Source organism: Stegostoma tigrinum, chromosome 24 (genome assembly GCF_030684315.1).
Source record: "Stegostoma tigrinum isolate sSteTig4 chromosome 24, sSteTig4.hap1, whole genome shotgun sequence".
Lineage (NCBI taxonomy): Eukaryota > Metazoa > Chordata > Chondrichthyes > Orectolobiformes > Stegostomatidae > Stegostoma > Stegostoma tigrinum.
This window is the reverse complement of record NC_081377.1, coordinates 42,009,518-42,027,045: the sequence shown is the minus strand read 5'-3', so window position 1 is coordinate 42,027,045 and position 17,528 is coordinate 42,009,518. Positions and strand designations below refer to the sequence as shown.

The 17,528-nt window shown below is 44.0% G+C and overlaps 1 protein-coding gene across 5 annotated transcripts in view; it reads right to left on the bottom strand.

Moving 5' to 3' along the window:
* ctps1b (CTP synthase 1b) overlaps nucleotides 1-17,528 on the bottom strand; it is a 68,883-nt gene that overhangs the window by 32,457 nt on the left and 18,898 nt on the right. For all 5 annotated transcript variants that reach the window (XM_048557921.2, XM_048557920.1, XM_048557917.2 and 2 more), the window contains 5 exons: nucleotides 9,485-9,655; nucleotides 8,161-8,261; nucleotides 6,896-7,012; nucleotides 4,240-4,323; nucleotides 1,536-1,616 (listed from right to left, as the gene is read on the bottom strand). In XM_048557921.2, coding sequence (XP_048413878.1) covers nucleotides 1,536-1,616; nucleotides 4,240-4,323; nucleotides 6,896-7,012; nucleotides 8,161-8,261; nucleotides 9,485-9,655 — 554 coding nt within the window. The remainder of the gene's footprint in view (nucleotides 1-1,535; nucleotides 1,617-4,239; nucleotides 4,324-6,895; nucleotides 7,013-8,160; nucleotides 8,262-9,484; nucleotides 9,656-17,528) is intronic.

Here is a 17,528-nt window from a genome sequence, read left to right as displayed (position 1 = left end):
TTCAAAGCAAATAAAAACACAGGGTTGTTAACGGCACTGACTTTCAGGAAACTCAAGCTAAACTGCCCCGTTTTCTATTTTAATTTGTGGTATCACAATGACTTCATGACATTCCTCTGTCCAATAGTGAATTATTCTCTTGAAAAGTTCTCTCGAGTGAATGTTATATCAATTCTGTAGGCTGCCAGAACCTTTAAACACTGAGTTTAGTTAGACAAAGTCTAAACTATAGTTTTCTGGTCAGAGATTTATTTCAACCTACACGTCACAAAACTCCGCCCTCACTGATTCCTTGTTCCTGTACACAAATGTTTCTTTTAAGAGAAATTGTACCGGTCGGGCAAAACGTGTGGAGAGAAAGCAGATTTTTGAGGAAGCGTCACCTGACACATTATCTCTCCTTTCTCATAAAGATGCTGCTCAACCTGCTGAATCTCTCCAGCAATCTGTTTTTGTTTCACATTTCCAGCTTCCCCAGTTCTTTGCTTTTTATAAATATTTTTAATTAGTTTGTTCAGATGAGTTACAACAATGCTTTGGTGCAGGTGGGATTTGAACCCATGTTTCTAGCCCAAGGTAGGGTCAGTAATACAGCACGAAGCTCATTCCAAAACGAAATGGAAGGCATTAGCCTACCGGTATTAATGCTAGACTATTCATCCAGAGACCAAGGTAATGTTCTGGGGATGCAGGTTTGAATCTCACCAAGGCAGATGGTTAAGTTTGAATTCAATAAATATCAGGAATTAAGAGTCTAATGACAACCATGACCCAACTGTCAATTCTCGAAAAACCCAAGTGGCTCATTAATGTCCTTTAGGGAAGGAAACTGTCATCCTTACCTGGTCTGGCCTACATGTGACCCAAATCCACTGCAAATGGTTGACTCTTATCTGCCCTCTGGGCAACTGGGGATGAACAACGATTGCTGGCCTTGCCTGCAAAGCCCACGCCCCATGAATAAAGAGAAAAATAAACCCACCCTCCAAAATTTCGCCTCATCTCACTTCTCCCTGTCTTGCTGATAATCTTAAAATTATGTTCCCTAGGCACTTACATACAAACTACTGGAAACAAAACCTTTCTTTACTTTGTCAAATTGTTCATAATTTTGCACACCTCAATGAGATCACCTTTTCACCTACTCAGGTCTAAGGAGATTGAACAAAATTTCTGTGATCTTTTCTTGTATCTAAAATCCCTCATTCCTAGCATCATTCCAGTAAAACTCATTTGAACTCTCTTCAGGGCTTGAACATCCTTCCTTAAATAAAGTGCCCAGAACCAAACACAACACTGCAAATGTGATCTGACGCAAAACTCAAACCCTCAACGGGTTAGGAATCACTATGGAGAGAAAAGTAATAACAAAAATTAGCTGAAGAATAAACAGTCACTGATCTGATAGAAACCTTAACTCTGGGTCCCTCTCCCCAGACACTGTCAGAGTGTTTCCAATACTTTTTGATTTAGCTTCAGATTTACTACATCCACAACATTTTGACTCATTAAATAACATCTGCTTTTAATTTTACCTGTTCGGGTTCTACATGGCAGAACATAGAGATCTTTTCTTTGACAGATTTCTCCATGGGAGTTGTGCAGCGACAGACAATCTACCGAGAAAGTGAGTGCAACATCAGAAACACTGGTTATTAGACAGTCAGATACATACATTTCGATGAACGTACCTTACGAAGGTAAATATTGCTGTTTCCAGTGCAGTGTATGTGCAGATGGACAAGGCAGTAGGAGATGTTTTATACACTTACTGTCACAGAGTCAAAGAGATATACAGCATGGAAACAGACCCTTCGGGTCCAACTTGTCCACGCTGACCAGATATCCTAAATTAATCTCGTTCCATTTGCCAGCATCTGCCCATATCCCTCTAAACCCTTCCTACTCACATACACATCCAGATGCATTTTAAATGTTGTAATTGTACCAGCCTCCACCACTTCCTCTGGCAGCTCATTCCATACAGGCACCACCCTCTGGATGAAAAAAGATCCCCCTTTGGTCCCTTTTAAATCTTTCCCTTCTCACCCCAAACCTATGCCCTCTAGTTTTGGACTCCTCCTACCCAGGGGAAAATACCTTGCATCTTCACCCTATCCATGCCCCTCAGGATTTTACAAACTTCTAATATGGTCATCCCCCAGCCTCTGATGCTCCAGGGAAAATAGCCCCAGCCTATTCAGTCTCACCCTGTAGCTCAAACCCTCAAACCCTGGCAACATCCTTGTAGATCTTTTCTGAACCTTTCTAGTTTCACATCTCGTTGTTGATGCTGGTTAGGCAACAAAATATGATAAAAACAATGTTGAATTCTATTCACAGTGAACTCTACTATGGAGAAGTGCTGCGTTCTGCTAGAGGACAAATTGTTTGACATTTTAATTATTGCTACAACTGAATTAAAAGTGCAGACCACAGGATTGGTTTAGAATTGCATCATGGTGAACTCAGAAATGGTGGGCCCAAGGGGCCTGTTCCTGTGCTCTGTAGATTTATGTTCTCAATGTTGCAGCAGAGACAGCCTTCAACTATAATGAACAAAAAAAACAAACACATAAAAGCAGTAAAAAAGAACAGATCAGACATTGGATATTTCTATACTTTGGAATAATTAGTAATCTAACTTTGTACAGCAATGTTACATTCAAACTAATAGCATCTAAATGATTGTGTTTCAGAAATTATTTCTCAATGTCTCTCATCCACAGAAAGGTTTCAACATCGTCACCAAAGGCAACCCCTCTTGACTGAACCCAATTGTTACAAAATAAACATAAACATTGTAACTTTTTTAAAATAAGTAACGTTTTGGGGTGGTGACAAATAGATCAACATCAAAGATCAAAGAAATTAATGAATATTAACAAGTTGAAAATTTGTACAGAATTATCTTTATTTCTTCATTTCTTGGTATATATCTACCTTTGATAACACTCCTTCATTTATCCAGTGGTATCGACTCTTCCTTTCACACCTGATCTTTCACACACACCTCTTCCTCCTCCGTGTGCCCTCTCCTATGTCTGCTCCATCAATGCTGTACCCCTCTCTTATCTTCAATTTGTTCTTTCTCCGTCCTTTTGTTATCTCTGTTTACTGTTTCTTTTTTGACTTTCCCACCCTTTTTAGTTTAGTTTTCCTCAGACTGCAGTTTTATTAACCTAAGCAGAAAAGCATGAGCGGTTTCCCCATCAATTGGATACCAGACAAATGAATAATGTGATGTACGTGTTTCACTGTGAGAATGATGCCAGGACTGTAGGCGTTAAGTTCCATTTGGTAGACCATACCAAACAAACTGTTCACTGAATGTTCAAAGAGTGCGCCAATCAAGTCATTGTCAACTAACCCACGCTTGTAGGCCTCAGAGCAGTGATTCAGTTATTGGAAATTATTTATCAAATAATCTAGACTGTGCCGAGAGCTACACCAGAAACCAATTTAAGATCATCAGTTAGGCTCACAGTGTAATGCACTTCCTAGGAGCTATACGTGTCAATACACAGGACCCTGTTTATGTAGGTAAGAGGAACTTGTAAACATATTATGTTGTTTCTTTAAAAAGGGCCATAGGGACAGCCTGTCCTCACCACATCCCATGGCAACACCCTAACCAGTCAGAATTCATCTGCCTGGATTAAGAATGGAGATTGACCGTTAACTGTTTTTAGTGCATTGCCTTGCCAACTACAGACTGAACAATCAACACCCTTGTCTCATGCTGTACAAAATGGTGCCCCTTTGTTCAAAGCGTTCCTTGTATCTTAGCAATTAGACAAAATGCCTCAACTTCTTGTTTCCTTGTGGCAATGTTTAAATTCTGTCTTACCAAGCAATTATTTCAAAGCAAACTCGAGCTAACGGTCAGTAGCCTGTCTTTACTGCTGTTTTCTTCTGCTTCAAATAGTCACACCACAGGGCAAAGGTTCAATCTTTATTGTCAACTAGCTAATAGCTGCTCTCTCTTGCAACAATTCCAACAATTGGGTTAAAGATAATTCTGAACTTCAACAACTTTGAAAACGGATTTCATACTTTTGATGAGTAAAGGTCATGAAGGTTAGTCATGGAGTTGAGGTAATTTGCTGACAACAGAACTGCTATTTGCAAAACTGAAACATGGAAATTTTGCACCTAACTATGACTCACTCTTTGCAGTGACCGTTTGCCATTTCCATTAGGTACACTCCTTAAAGCAGGCCATTACTTTTCACTTACCAAATCTGGTGACAGTCCTAGGCCTCGCAGTTCCCGAACACTGTTTTGGGTTGGCTTTGTTTTTTGTTCCCCCGTTGTACTTGGCTATGAAGAAAAAGTCAACTGGTTTGTACGTGTGCAGTACATTACCCACAGCAATTTCAAAAACATGCATGTTAACTGCATATGAATACCATAATATCAGATGTTGTAACATTGAAGGTCTTCTTTGTCATGTGAACTACTAAATATAAAGAAAGTGGACTCACCAAACTTTGAAACTGCTTTGACAAATCATCCCTATCAGACAACTTTAAATAATACTGCCCTTTGTGCTTTGAAACAGCCACATCACTTCATAATACACATAACACATCAGAACAAACTCAACTAGGGTCAAGCAGGTTTGTAGGTAGACCAATGGACTTCAAAATCATTGCCATTACATGACAATGCGCCACAAAACAATTCAGTCAGTATCATTCCCTCACTCTAGTCCTATAATCCTGCATGTTTACCTGCCCCGAGTGCCCACTGATTCACAGAATACCAATATATCAGCCTGACCTTCAACTCTTGATAAGAACACAAGGAAGAAGGACACAATTACTTTGATTGTGAATGATCCTGGGCTACACTTACTCGCCTGCTCCCCATATCCCTAAATTTTCCAAGACCAAAAATCTGACTATCCCAGTCGTAAAAATATTCCTTAATCCCCTTGGGTACAGCATTCCAAAAATCAAAACCAACTTCTTCTAGAAGCATTTATGGAGAGAAACAGCTGAATTGTAACATTCCCCCCAGACAAGAACCACACTGGCAGGTACAGTAGACGGCTGTTTCGAGCCAGGTCTGATGCTCCATTGCTAGATGTGGAATGCGAGCCTGGTATGACCTGCCATCTTTGGGAGTATGTAACATTCCTCGAGAGGAAAGCACTGAGTGTTCCAGAGGCCGATAGCTGGAGTATCCCAAGAAGATGCTTTGCAATCGCACAACCTTCTGGGAGAGGTAAAATATTTTATTTTGCAAAGCCACCAGAGGAAACATTCAGGAACAAACGCAAGGGGAAAGTTAAACGTGGCAAGTTTACAGCACAGGACAATGACATTTGACCAGTTGTCTGTGCTGATTTATGAAGGAGCAATTCATCTCTTGCTACTCTCCTGGCTCTTCCCTATAGCACTGTCAATAATTTCCTTTGCAAATGATGATCCAATCTTTGCCTCCACCACACTCTCGGGTAGTGTTTTAGTTGAAGTTTGCACTTCGTTCCCAATGGAAAAGCTTAAGTACTAGGCAGGATATGTAACACCCATGGTACATTAATGCACCTAATGGCCATACCTGTATCAAAGGGGCACTGCCAGGAACCTGGAAGGTGACCCAATCTCAGCCAGTCAGGGGCAGTGTGCAGGAAGGAAAAGAACAATTATAATTACACTGGAAAAATGAACTCTTTTTCCCAGCATATCAAACTTTTCCTATTAAGGGAAACAGCTCCAGAGGGAATTTGCTTCAGAAATAATAGTAAGGTTCACAGTGCTCACTGGTCATTATTAACAAGTGACACAGCAACTTCTCGAAACCATACAGATGTAGCTAATTGCAAAAATCCAGGACCTGAGCCTGGGGCTCACCACTCCCCAAAGGTTGTGCATAAGAGACACTGCACCATCCGTTTCCCCACTCAAACGTAACAGAGTGAATATCTAGGTCTGACATCATGGGTATGAACTAAATTCAGTACAAGCCTTAGAGTTTGTCTATTCCAGTCTGAGTACCTTCCTACTCATTTAATTCCTGCAACAAGTACTGATTAATAACTTCTATGATGGGCAGTCAAATTCTTTGCACATTGAAGTATTGTTGGAGATTCAAAAAAATAACATTTTATATTACTTTTCTTTTTAGATCTCCAGCATTCTTAGTACAATATTACTTAGCTGATCTTTATCTCATTTCTTTATCAGCTTTAACATTGCGGTCATGACTCGAACAAAAAACTTCCTAACACTGTAATGCCCATTAATGACTCTTCAATCTGTCTAGTTAAGGAGATCCACAGTTACCTTCCCCACTCACACAGCTCCCGTGTGGCTTGCAGAGGGTACTGTGCTGTCTGGAACAAAAACAAAGTTGCTGGAAAAGCTCAGCAGGTCTGGCAGCATCTGCGGTGGAGAAAAAAATAGAACGTTTCGGGTCCAGTGGCCCTTCCTCAGAACTTAACTTGTCATGGGAAGGCTCATTGAAAGTCTCTGGGTAACAGCAAAACTAAAGCCATTCTGAGCGAAATCCGTATACATCCTCCCAAGTCTCAAATATCAACAGGGAAGTGGTGATATAGTGGCTGCGTTAATAATCCAAAACAGTAGACTAATGTTCTGGAGTCAGTCAAATTTCATTTCAATACAAATCTGGGAATAAACGAAAGTTTGTTTTGTTGATTATTGTTCACTAATGTCCTTTAGGGAAGGTAACTGCCATCTTACCTGGTCTGCCTATATGTGACTCCAGACCCGCAGCAAAATGGCAGATTCTTGACTCCCTCTGGGCAACTAGGAACGGGCAAATGCCCCCCCACCCATGAATAAATACAAAGAAGTTCATAAACACTGTGCTGTACTTCGAGAATGTGCTAGATACAGCATGAATGATAAAGCAGAAAACTCACCTGAGGAACTAAACTGACATGAATGTTGCAAAAATTCTCTCTTTTGGCTTTGAACTGGAACTGACGGAATGCTTCAATGAAAGGCATGCTCTCAATATCTCCCACTGTACCACCGAGCTAAATACAGAGAGGATATTGTTAGGAGAGTCATATCAAGGCTCACTCATTTAAAATAAGTCACCATTGACAAGACAGAACTGCTACTGCTGTTATCGGCAAGTCTCTTTTGTTTTGTACATACTCCGTCTGTAAGAACTCCCTTTGCTTCTCTGATCCCCATTCTGTGCCCCCATTCTCAGGGAATCCCACCCTGTGAAGAGCAGATAAGAAAGAGAGGGCTTGGAAAGCCACTTGGATGTATTTTCCCCTCTGTCTAAAAATGTTGGTTAGCACCTGTGTATCTCCAGTGCTGAGCGTATGGGTAGTCAGAACACTGACACTCACTCCCAATTATACATCCTCTGAAATGGGACCCCATGCCTCACAGCTATTTGGTGAAGAAGAGAATATTCAGCCGGATTCCTGGTTCTTGGTTATTATCCGTTTCATTGCTTTTGAAAACCAAATATTTACAGATTTTAGGTGGGACATGGTCGGCAAAATATGGAAGGCATCACTGCACATCACCTGTGTTTGCAAAGGATTGCTGTTTGGATAAGGCACCTCAAGGGTAGTGACGTCAATACAATTACATTGACTAACCGCTGGCATCTACCAGCAGGTAGTGCCTTGTTGGCCAAAGGTCAACTCTAATTCATTCCCTGGAATTACAAATGAACAAGCATGGTAGCCCTCAGGTTAAACCACAACCAGGCACCTCTAATAAGAGAGCGTCTTACAGTGGCGGCTTTACCTTTGATAATTTTTATTCTGACATTCAAAGCCAGATAACAATTACCCATTCTTCTGGTTCAACTGGAGTCAGAAAGCAATCAAATAAAAATTCTATACCCAACATAAAATTTAATCTGAGAACTCACTGCAATACTGAGGGAGCTTTGCCATGCCTTAGGTACTGTCTTTCGGAGGACGTACATATCCTTTCTCAAGGATGCAAGTACCAGGAGATTGTCCGAGTCCTAGGCCAGCACTCTGCTCACAATTATCACCCCCGTAATATACAACAAGTCTGTCCTTCCTTGTCTGTGTGACCCTTCTGGATACAAAGTCCCTTCAAAACGAGCAGCTGCCCCATCATGAAACTTTTCACAATAGCAAGCAAATGTTAAATGCAACAGAATGCAAACATTGTACTTTTTAATTACCTCAATGACACACACTTCAGGCTCTACACCATCGCTATCGACTGGAATGAGTGCCTGTCGGACCACCCACTCCTGAATGGCATCTGTGATGTGTGGAACAACTATCAGAAAACAAAAAAACTTCAAATTAATGACACATGCACCAAATTTGTTCGTTCCACCCTTGCTGAATGGTGCAAGCAAGATTTCAATGGGGCTGCCTGCACGAAAAAATTTAGAAAAGCAAAAATGCACGGATTTAAAAAACTGCATCCAGCAGCATTTCTGAATGCTGAAACATTGATTCTGCACAAATACGCTTCCCCAAGGTCACAGCTATTTGAAAGTGCTGTTATACAGAAAACGCTGGCAGCTGCATGGCTGTTGACATTGGGAATCGGTGAAGGGCTCGGATGAGTATTGCAGGTTCTGAAGCAACACTTGTAAGGTGAATGGGAAAAGAAATGCAAGCAAAACAGGGAAGCAGCTTTTGCTTTAAGCTCAGAGGGTTCATTTCTGCAGATTGTGGGATACACATATATAGGAGTAGCTCTTGAATTAAATATGTAAAAGTAAACAAACCGCAAGTTTGTTTTGTACATTCATTCACGAGATGTGGGTGTCACCAGCTAAAACAGCCTGAAAAACCCTTGAGAAGGTGGTAGTGGGCTGCCTTTTTGAACTGCTGCAGTCCTTGAGGTATAGGGCCACCCTCTGTGCTGCGAGGGAGGAAGTTCCGAGATTTCGACCCAACAATAGTGAAGGATCTATTTCCAACTAAGGATGATGTGTGGTTTGGAGGAGAACTTGTAAATGGTGGTGTTCTAATGTACCCACTACCCTTGTACTTTTAGATAGAAACAGAAGAAAAACAGCCCCTCAAGCATGTTTCACTATTCAATGAGATCCTGGCTGATCTGTGACCTAACTTCATATGCCTGCCGTGGGCCCATGTCCCTTAATACCTTTGCTGAAGGAAAAACAAATGACCTGTCTGCACTCAAGGTGCTGTATTAATACAAATTGTTGTCATTGTCTGGATGCAGCACTGATGTCCAGAACTGGAAGCAAAAGAATCAGAATACCAACTGGAGGTGTGGAACTTCTGAGCAGCTGTACAGTTTAGAAGGAAAATTGCTTACGGGATGATCTTACAGGAAATTTAATTGAAATGTAACATCCTGAGGGGACTTGACCAGCTGGATGTTGTGAAAGAATCTAGAACTAGGGGTCACTGTTTAAAAATAAAGGGGCAGGAAGAAAGTGGACTGAAATGAGTGAAATGGATAAAACCACCATAAGAAAAACCCCTTCGTACACTTGACAATATTTGAAACTGGCTCACCTTGTACGGTTTTGCCCAGATAATCTCCTTTCCTTTCTTTATTAATCACCGACTGGTAGATCTTCCCCGTTGTAATGTTGTTGTCTCTTGTTAAACGGATGTCTAGAAACCGCTCATAGTTTCCCAGATCCAAATCTACCTCGCCGCCATCATCCAACACAAACACCTCACCTGCACAACCAAAGGAGCATTCTTTCACACTATTCACTCTGGGTTTTGCAAATCATCAGAAGCAGTGATAAATCAGCAAAAGGAAAACTGGGAGCAGCTCAGGTAAATGACAATCACCAGAGATGGGTACTGAATAAACGTTGGAACTCTGAGCTCGACAACCTTTCTCTCCACCTCGGCCTTAAAAACTATTCAAAGACTCTGCATCCACCGTATTTTGAACAAGAGAGAGCAAAAGATTCATGATCCTTTGTAAGAAAAACATTTGCCTCATCTCTTTTTTAAAAATAAGGGTTATTTATTTTTCAGCAGTGATCCCTGTTTGTAGATTCACCTATTAATCCCCGGATCCTGATGGATTTCATCTTTACTTAAAACAGGCATGGTTGGTGTGCTGGTTTTAATTTTCCAAATTAAAATTTTCCTTGATTTGCGCAAGTTCCCATTAGATTGAAGGATAGCAAGTGGCATCTTTACTCAAAAGGAAAGAAGTCGGAAAGCAGGAAACTACAGGCCACCGAACTTAATATCTAGGGAAATGTTAGAACACTGTTACAAAAGATGGTATAGCAGGTGTATAGATACGGTCAAGATAATCAGGGGATGGTTTTGTGATATTGACTGACAACACAGTGTGGAGCTGGAGGAACACAGCAGGCCAGGCAGCATCAGAGGAGCAGGAAAGATGATGTTTCAGATCAGGACCCTTCTTCAGAAAAATTATTTTGACTAATCTATCTGGGAGCTCTTTGAGGAAGTAATGTGTGCTGTAGATAAAAGGAACCATTGGATTTCCAGTACTTGCATTTCAAGAAGACATTCGATAAAGTGTCATATCAAAATTTATAATTGACAATTAAAACTCATGATGTAGGGGCTCAGCATATAGGCATGGATAAAATACTGGCTAGCAGGCAGCAGCTGTAAGTAGGTATTTTTCTGGCTGGCAAGATATAACAAGTGGTGTGCCACAGGGATTGGCGCTGGGACGTCAATAAAGGACTTGGACAAACTGTACGCATAGTTACCAATTTTGCTGATGAAACAAAAACAGGTCAGCAAGTAGTTTCTGAAGAAGACGTAAAGAAGCTACAAATAGTTATACAGATGTGGCAAATAAGAGTATAATGTGGAAAAATGTGAAACTGTCCAACCTGGCAGGAAGAATATAAAAAAGCGTATTATCTAAATGGCGGGGAATTGCTTAGCTCTAAGATTCAGAGGGATCTGGGTGATCTAGTGCATGAATCACAAAAGGCTGACAAAGATATGGAGAAGATGTTTCCTTTTATGGGTGAATACACAAACAAGGGATCACTGTTTAAAAATAAATAACCCTGATTTTTAAACCCATTTAAAAATGAGATGAGGCAAATATTGTTCTTACAGAGGATGAGTCTTCTGATCTCCCTTCCTCAAAATACTGAGTCTTTGAGTATTTCTGAGACAAAAGTGGAGATCTTAATTAAACCAAGGCAATGAAAGGTTATTATAGTAGGCAGGAACATGGATTTGAAGTTACAATCAAATCAGCCAATGTCTTACGAAATGGCAAAGCAGGCCCCTTGTTTGTATGACATACTATACATACCCTTTTGAACACTACTTCCAAGAACAATATATAGTAATGATAAAATGGAGTTACACCATTGGATGGGCAAGTGAAAGAAAATTGCACGTTTTTGAAATGTTGCTAAACAAGTTCTAACTTTACCTGTTATGCCCTTGTGTGTTAGCTCCATAAGCCTGACTTGAGAAGCAGGCTAGACAATATTTATTAGCTATACCTGCCAGCACATGCCCTTGGATTTGTGGGCAATGAAATGCTGTTTGAATTGTACTGTAACTTGAATCATATCATGGGATATTGAATCAGCTTCAATCGCCATTTTCATCCAGATCAATTAAGGTTTCCTGGCCAATATTAACACTTCAAACAGCACCAGCAGTGAATTATCAGGTCATTAACTCCAGGTTGTTTGTCGGAGCTACCTGTGTGTGAATGGACTATCCCTGTTTCCGATATCATGACAGACACCATCCTTTTCAAATCTTTTCCCAAAGGTTTCAGTGATCACAGCGAGATCACCAGGTCAACACTTAAGTATATAAAAAGGCAAGTTGCCATAGAGCCAGAGGACTGCTCGCTCATTGGAGATAGGGACACTGGTGATAGCTTAACCCAAGGGTCATAACACCTTGGGTGAGGTCAATACCTTCATGATGCTCCGAGCTGGTACAAGAACTGAACCCACACTGTTGGTATCACCAAGTATTAAAAAAACCAGCTGTCCAGCAAACTGAGCTAACTAACCACTCCATATTACATTCCATTAATTTACCTTATCTTTGTTATTGTAACAAGATTGCATTATGTGAGATGCAACACAAACTGCCTTAATTCTGCAATGCTATGCAGCATAACAAGCCCCTGGATGGATGAGCAGTGCAACGAGAGGTAAAAAATTGTACTATACATGGGAGTGGGATGTCATAGCTGCTATAGAAAGTTGGCTGAGGTCAGGACTGGCAGCCCAAAGTTCCAGATTTCAGATGCTTTGGAATGATAAGAAAGGGAGGCAAAATAGAAGGTGGAGTGGTGTTTTGATTAAGGAAAACATTACTGCTCTACCTAGAAAAGATATTTCTGAAAAATCATCCAGTGGGTTGAAATCAGAAATAAGGAAGGAATCCCTTGTTGGGATTGTACTGTAAGCCCCACAATAGTCAGAGGGAAATTGAGGAACAATTATGTACAGAGATAATAGGGTTGAAATAGTAGGTGATTTTAATTTTCCAAGAATTGATTTGAACTATTGTTAAAGGTTTGGATGATGAAGCATTTGCTAAATGTGTAGAAGCAAGTTTTCTTTATCAATACGTACATGTTCCTACTAGAGTAGGAGCAAAAAGTGACCTTCTCTTGGGTAACAAGACTGGGCAAGTGACTGAAGATTAGTAGAGGAATGCTCCAGGTCTAATGATCATAATTCTTCTAGTTTTAAAATAGCTATAGAAAGCAATAAGCCTTCCATAAAAGTTAAAATTTTTAACTGGACTAAGGCGAATTTTAATGGTATGAAATAAAAACTTTCGGAAGTTGAAAGTAGATTGTTTGCAGGTAAAGGGGCGCATGATAAGTGGTAGGCTTTCGAAAGTGTGATAATGAGAACTCGGTGTCATTATGTTCCTGCAGAGTGAAAAGTAAGCTTGGTAGGAGTAGGGAGCAATCGATGAATAAAGATATTGAGGTTCCAGTTAAGAATAAAAAAGAATCATATATTAAGGAGAGACAACTGGGTTCAAACAAATCTCTTGAACAAGACAATTGGGTAGGCGCATTCTTAACAAAGACATCAGGAAGGCAAAGAGGGGATATGAGACACTCTTGCCAGATAATCCAAACAGATTCGACAACTACATTAAGAGCAAGAGAAAAACTTGAGAGACAGTAGGGCCCTTGAAAGATCAAAGAGGTTACCTTTGTGTTGAGCCTCAGATGGGAGAGGCATTACAGTTTTACACTGGAGAAAGAAATGGAGGATAGAGAATGCAAGGTAATAAATACTGTTGTCTTGAAAACAGCTCACATTACAGAAGAGGAAGTGCTAGAAGTCTTAGAAAATATAAATCTCCCAAACCTGATGTCGTGTATCCCAGGATGTTGTGGTAAGTTAGGGAGGATATTGCAGGGCCCCTGGCAGAAATATCTGTATCATCTATAACCACAGGGGTGAGCTGCTGGAGAACTGGAGAGTGGCTGCTGTTGTGCCTTTGTCTACGAAAGGCCAGAAGGAGAAGCAGCAGAATGACAGATCTGTAAGTCTGATTTTGGAGATGGCTAAGTTAGAAACATAGAATCCCTACAGTGCGGAAGCAGGCCATTCAGCCCAATGAGTTCACACTGACCTTCCAAACAATGCACTGCCCAGACACCTTACAGCCACCTGCTAACCCTGAACACCCTATCCTTACAACCCTGCATTTCCTCTGGTTAATCCACCTCGCCTGCACATCCCTCAACACTGATGGACGATTTAGCATGGCCAATCCGCCTCCTATGCACATCTTTGGGCTGTGCGAGGAAACCACAGCACCTGCAGGAAACCTACACAGCCACAGGGAGAATGTGCAAAATCCACACAGATAGTCGCTCGAGGGTAGAATTAAACCCGGGTCCCTGGCGCTATGAGGCAGCAGGGCTAACCATGGACTGAATCAAATAGGTTGAAGACTGGCATCAATGATGTTGGCAACATCTGAGGTAGCCCAAGATGGATTATATGCTCAGCACTGCTGAGCGGTAATTGCTTCAGACTCATCTTTTTGGCTGAAGCAGTTGGCTTCCCCTTCACAGAGGATGTGCATATTTGGGGAGTCTTTTCCTCCAATGAGTTTAATTGTCCAGCAAGATTGAGGACTTGATGTGGCAGAACTGCAGAACATAGATTTGATCAGCATGCTGTGGAATTGCTTAGCCTTATCACTTGTCACTGCCCAGGATGTTTGGCCTGCAAGGTGTCCTGTTTAATAGCTTCACCAGGTTGGCAGCTCATTTTCGGGTTTGCCGAGCAATGCTCTGGACATGCTTTCCTGCCGGTATCAGTGAAGCAAGGTTAGTTCTGGCTCAATCAAATTCTGCTGCTGCTGGTGGCCGACATCACTTCATGGATATCCAGTCCTGAGTTGCCAGATCTGCCGCAATCTGCTGGTGGGACAGGGCATACCTAACTGCGGTGATGGTGTTGTATGGGGCATTGTGAATATGACTGTGTCAGGCTTTTACTGGAAGTATGGTTAGTAAGTGGCAGATGACACTAAAATTGGAGCTGTAGTGGACAGCGAAAAAGGTTACCTCAGAGTACAAGATAATAAAGTGTGAAGCTGGATGAACACAGCAGGTCAAGCAGCATCTCAGGAGCACAAAAGCTGACGTTTCAGGCCTAGACCCTTCATCAGACAGGGGGATGGGGTGAGGGTTCTGGAATAAATAGAGAGAGAGGGGGAGGCGGACCGAAGATGGAGAGAAAAGAAGATAGGTGGGGAGGAGAGTATATGTGGGGAGGTAGGGAGGGGATAGGTCAGTCCAGGGAAGACGGACAGGTCAAGGAGGTGGGATGAGGTTAGTAGGTAGGAAACGGAGGTGCGGGTTGGGGTGGGAGGAAGGGATCGGTGAGCGGAAGAACAGGTTAGGGAGGCAGAGGCAGGCAGGGCTGCTTTTGGGATGCAGTGGGGGGAGGGGAAGAGGTGGGCTGGTTTTGTGATGCAGTGGGGGGAGGGGACGAACTGGGCTGGTTTTGGGATGCGGTGGGGGATGGGGAGATTTTGAAGCTGGTGAAGTCCACATTGATGCCATTGGGCTGCAGGGTTCCCAAGCGGAATATGAGTTGCTGTTCCTGCAACCTTCGGGTGGCATCATTGTGGCATTGCAGGAGGCCCATGATGGACATGTCATCTAAAGAATGGGAGGGGGAGTGGAAATGGTTCGCGACTGCGAGGTGCAGTTGTTTATTGCGAACCGAGCGGAGGTGTTCTACAAAGTGGTCCCCAAGCCTCCGCGTGGTTTCCCCAATGTAGAGGAGGCCACACTGGGTACAATGGATGCAGTATACCACATTGGCAGATGTGCAGGTGAACCTCTGCTTAATATGGAAAGTCATCTTGGGGCCTGGGATAGGGGTGAGGGAGGAGGTGTGGGGGCAAGCGTAGCAATTCATGCGGTTGCAGGGGAAGGTGCCGAGTGTGGTGGGGTTGGAGGGCAGTGTGGAGCGAACAAGGGAGTCACGGAGAGAGTGGTCTCTCCGGAAAGCAGACAAGGGTGGGGATGGAAAAATGTCTTGGGTGGTGGGGTCGGATTGTAGATGGCGGAAGTGTTGGAGGATGATGTGTTGTATCCGGAGGTTGGTGGGGTCGTGTGAGAGAACGAGGGGGATCCGTTCGCGGGGGCGGGGTGTGAGGGATGAGTTGCGGGAAATCCGGGAGACGCGGTCAAGGGCATTCTCGACCACTGTGGGGGGCAAGTTGCGGTCCTTGAAGAACTTGGACATCTGGGATGTGCGGGAGTGGAATGCCTCATCGTGGGAGCAGCTGTGGCGGAGGAATTGGGAATAGGGGTTGGAATTTTTGCAGGAGGGTGGGTGGGAGGAGGTGTATTCTAGGTAGCTGTGGGAGTCGGTGGGCTTGAAATGGACATCAGTTACAAGCTGGTTGCCTGAGATGGAGACAGAGAGGTCCAGGAAGGTGAGGGATGTGTTGGAGATGGCCCAGGTGAACTTGAGGTTGGGGTGGAAGGTATTGGTGAAGAGGATGAACTGTTTGAGCTCCTCTGGGGAGCAAGAGGCAACGCCGATACAGTCATCAATGTAACGGAGGAAGAGGTGGGGTTTGGGGCCTGTGTAGGTGCGGAAGAGGGACTGTTCCACGTAACCTACAAAGAGGCAGGCATAGCTGGGGCCCATGTGGGTGCCCATGGCCACCCCCTTTGTCTGTAGGAAGTGGAAGGAATCGAAAGAGAAGTTGTTGAGGGTGAGGACGAGTTCGGCTCAGCGGATGAGGGTGTCGGTGGAGGGGGACTGGTTGGGCCTGCAGGACAGGAAGAAGCAGAGGGCCTTGAGGCCATCTGCATGCGGAATACAGGTGTATAGGGACTGGACGTCCATGGTGAAAATGAGGTGTTGGGGGCCAGGGAATTGGAAGTTCTGGAGGAGATGGAGGGCGTGGATGGTGTCACGGACATAGGCAGGGAGTTCCTGGACCAAAGGGGAGAAAATGGAGTCCAGATAGGTGGAGATGAGTTCGGTGGGGCAGGAGCAGGCTGAGACAATGGGTCGACCAGGGCAGGCAGGTTTGTGGATTTTAGGAAGGAGATAGAAACGGGCCGTGCGGGGTTGGGGAACAATGAGGTTGGAGGCTGTGGGTGGGAGGTCCCCTGAGGTGATGAGGTCATGAATGGTGTTGGAGATGATGGTTTGGTGCTCGGGGGTGGGGTCATGATCAAGGGGGCGGTAGGAGGTGGTGTCGGAGAGTTGGCGTTTGGCCTCGGCGATGTAGAGGTCAGTGCGCCATACTACCACTGCGCCACCCTTGTCTGCGGGTTTGATGGTGAGGTTGGGGTTGGAGCGGAGGAAGATGAGGGCCGCCCGTTCTGCGGGGGAGAGGTTGGAGTGGGTGAAAGGGGTGGAGAGGTTGCGGCGGTTAATGTCGCAACAGCAGTTGGAGATGAAGAGGTTGAGGGAGGGTAAGAGGCCTGGGGGTGGTGTCCAGGAGGAGGACTTGTGTTGGAAGCAGGTGAAGGGGACAGTGGAGGGAGGGTTAGGTTCCCGTTTGAAGAAGTAAGCGTGGAGGCCAAGGCGGCGAAAAAACTGCTCCAAGTCCAAACATGACTGGTATTCATTGATGTGGGGTTGTAGGGGGACGAAGGTGAGCCCCTTGCTTAGGACTGACCGTTCAGCCTCAGTCAGTGGGAGGTCTGGGGGGGATGGTGAAGATTCAGCAGGGCTCAGTGTGGCTGTCTCCTCTGGGGTTGCTGGCTGTGGAGGTTGTGGGCGGAGCGTTGAGGTTGTCAGCCATGGGCGGGGTTTCGTCAGCGTCGGCCATGGACTGGGTTCCGTCAGCGGTGGGAGGAGCGGGGTGGGCGGCAGCAGCAGCGGTGATGGTGGTGTGTGCGGTGTTGTAACTGGAAGTGGAGGCGGTGACTGCCACAGCGGTCCCGGAAGCGGTGTGCCCAGCGGTGGCAGATGTGACGTCATCGGTGGGGTCTCCGGCCGTGTCCTCATGGTCAATGGCGACGGGTGCATGATGGGGGAGGGGCAGGGACAGGCTTGGGATTTGGGAGGTGCAGAAATTGCCTTGTGGGTGGCAGGAGCCAGTGAGT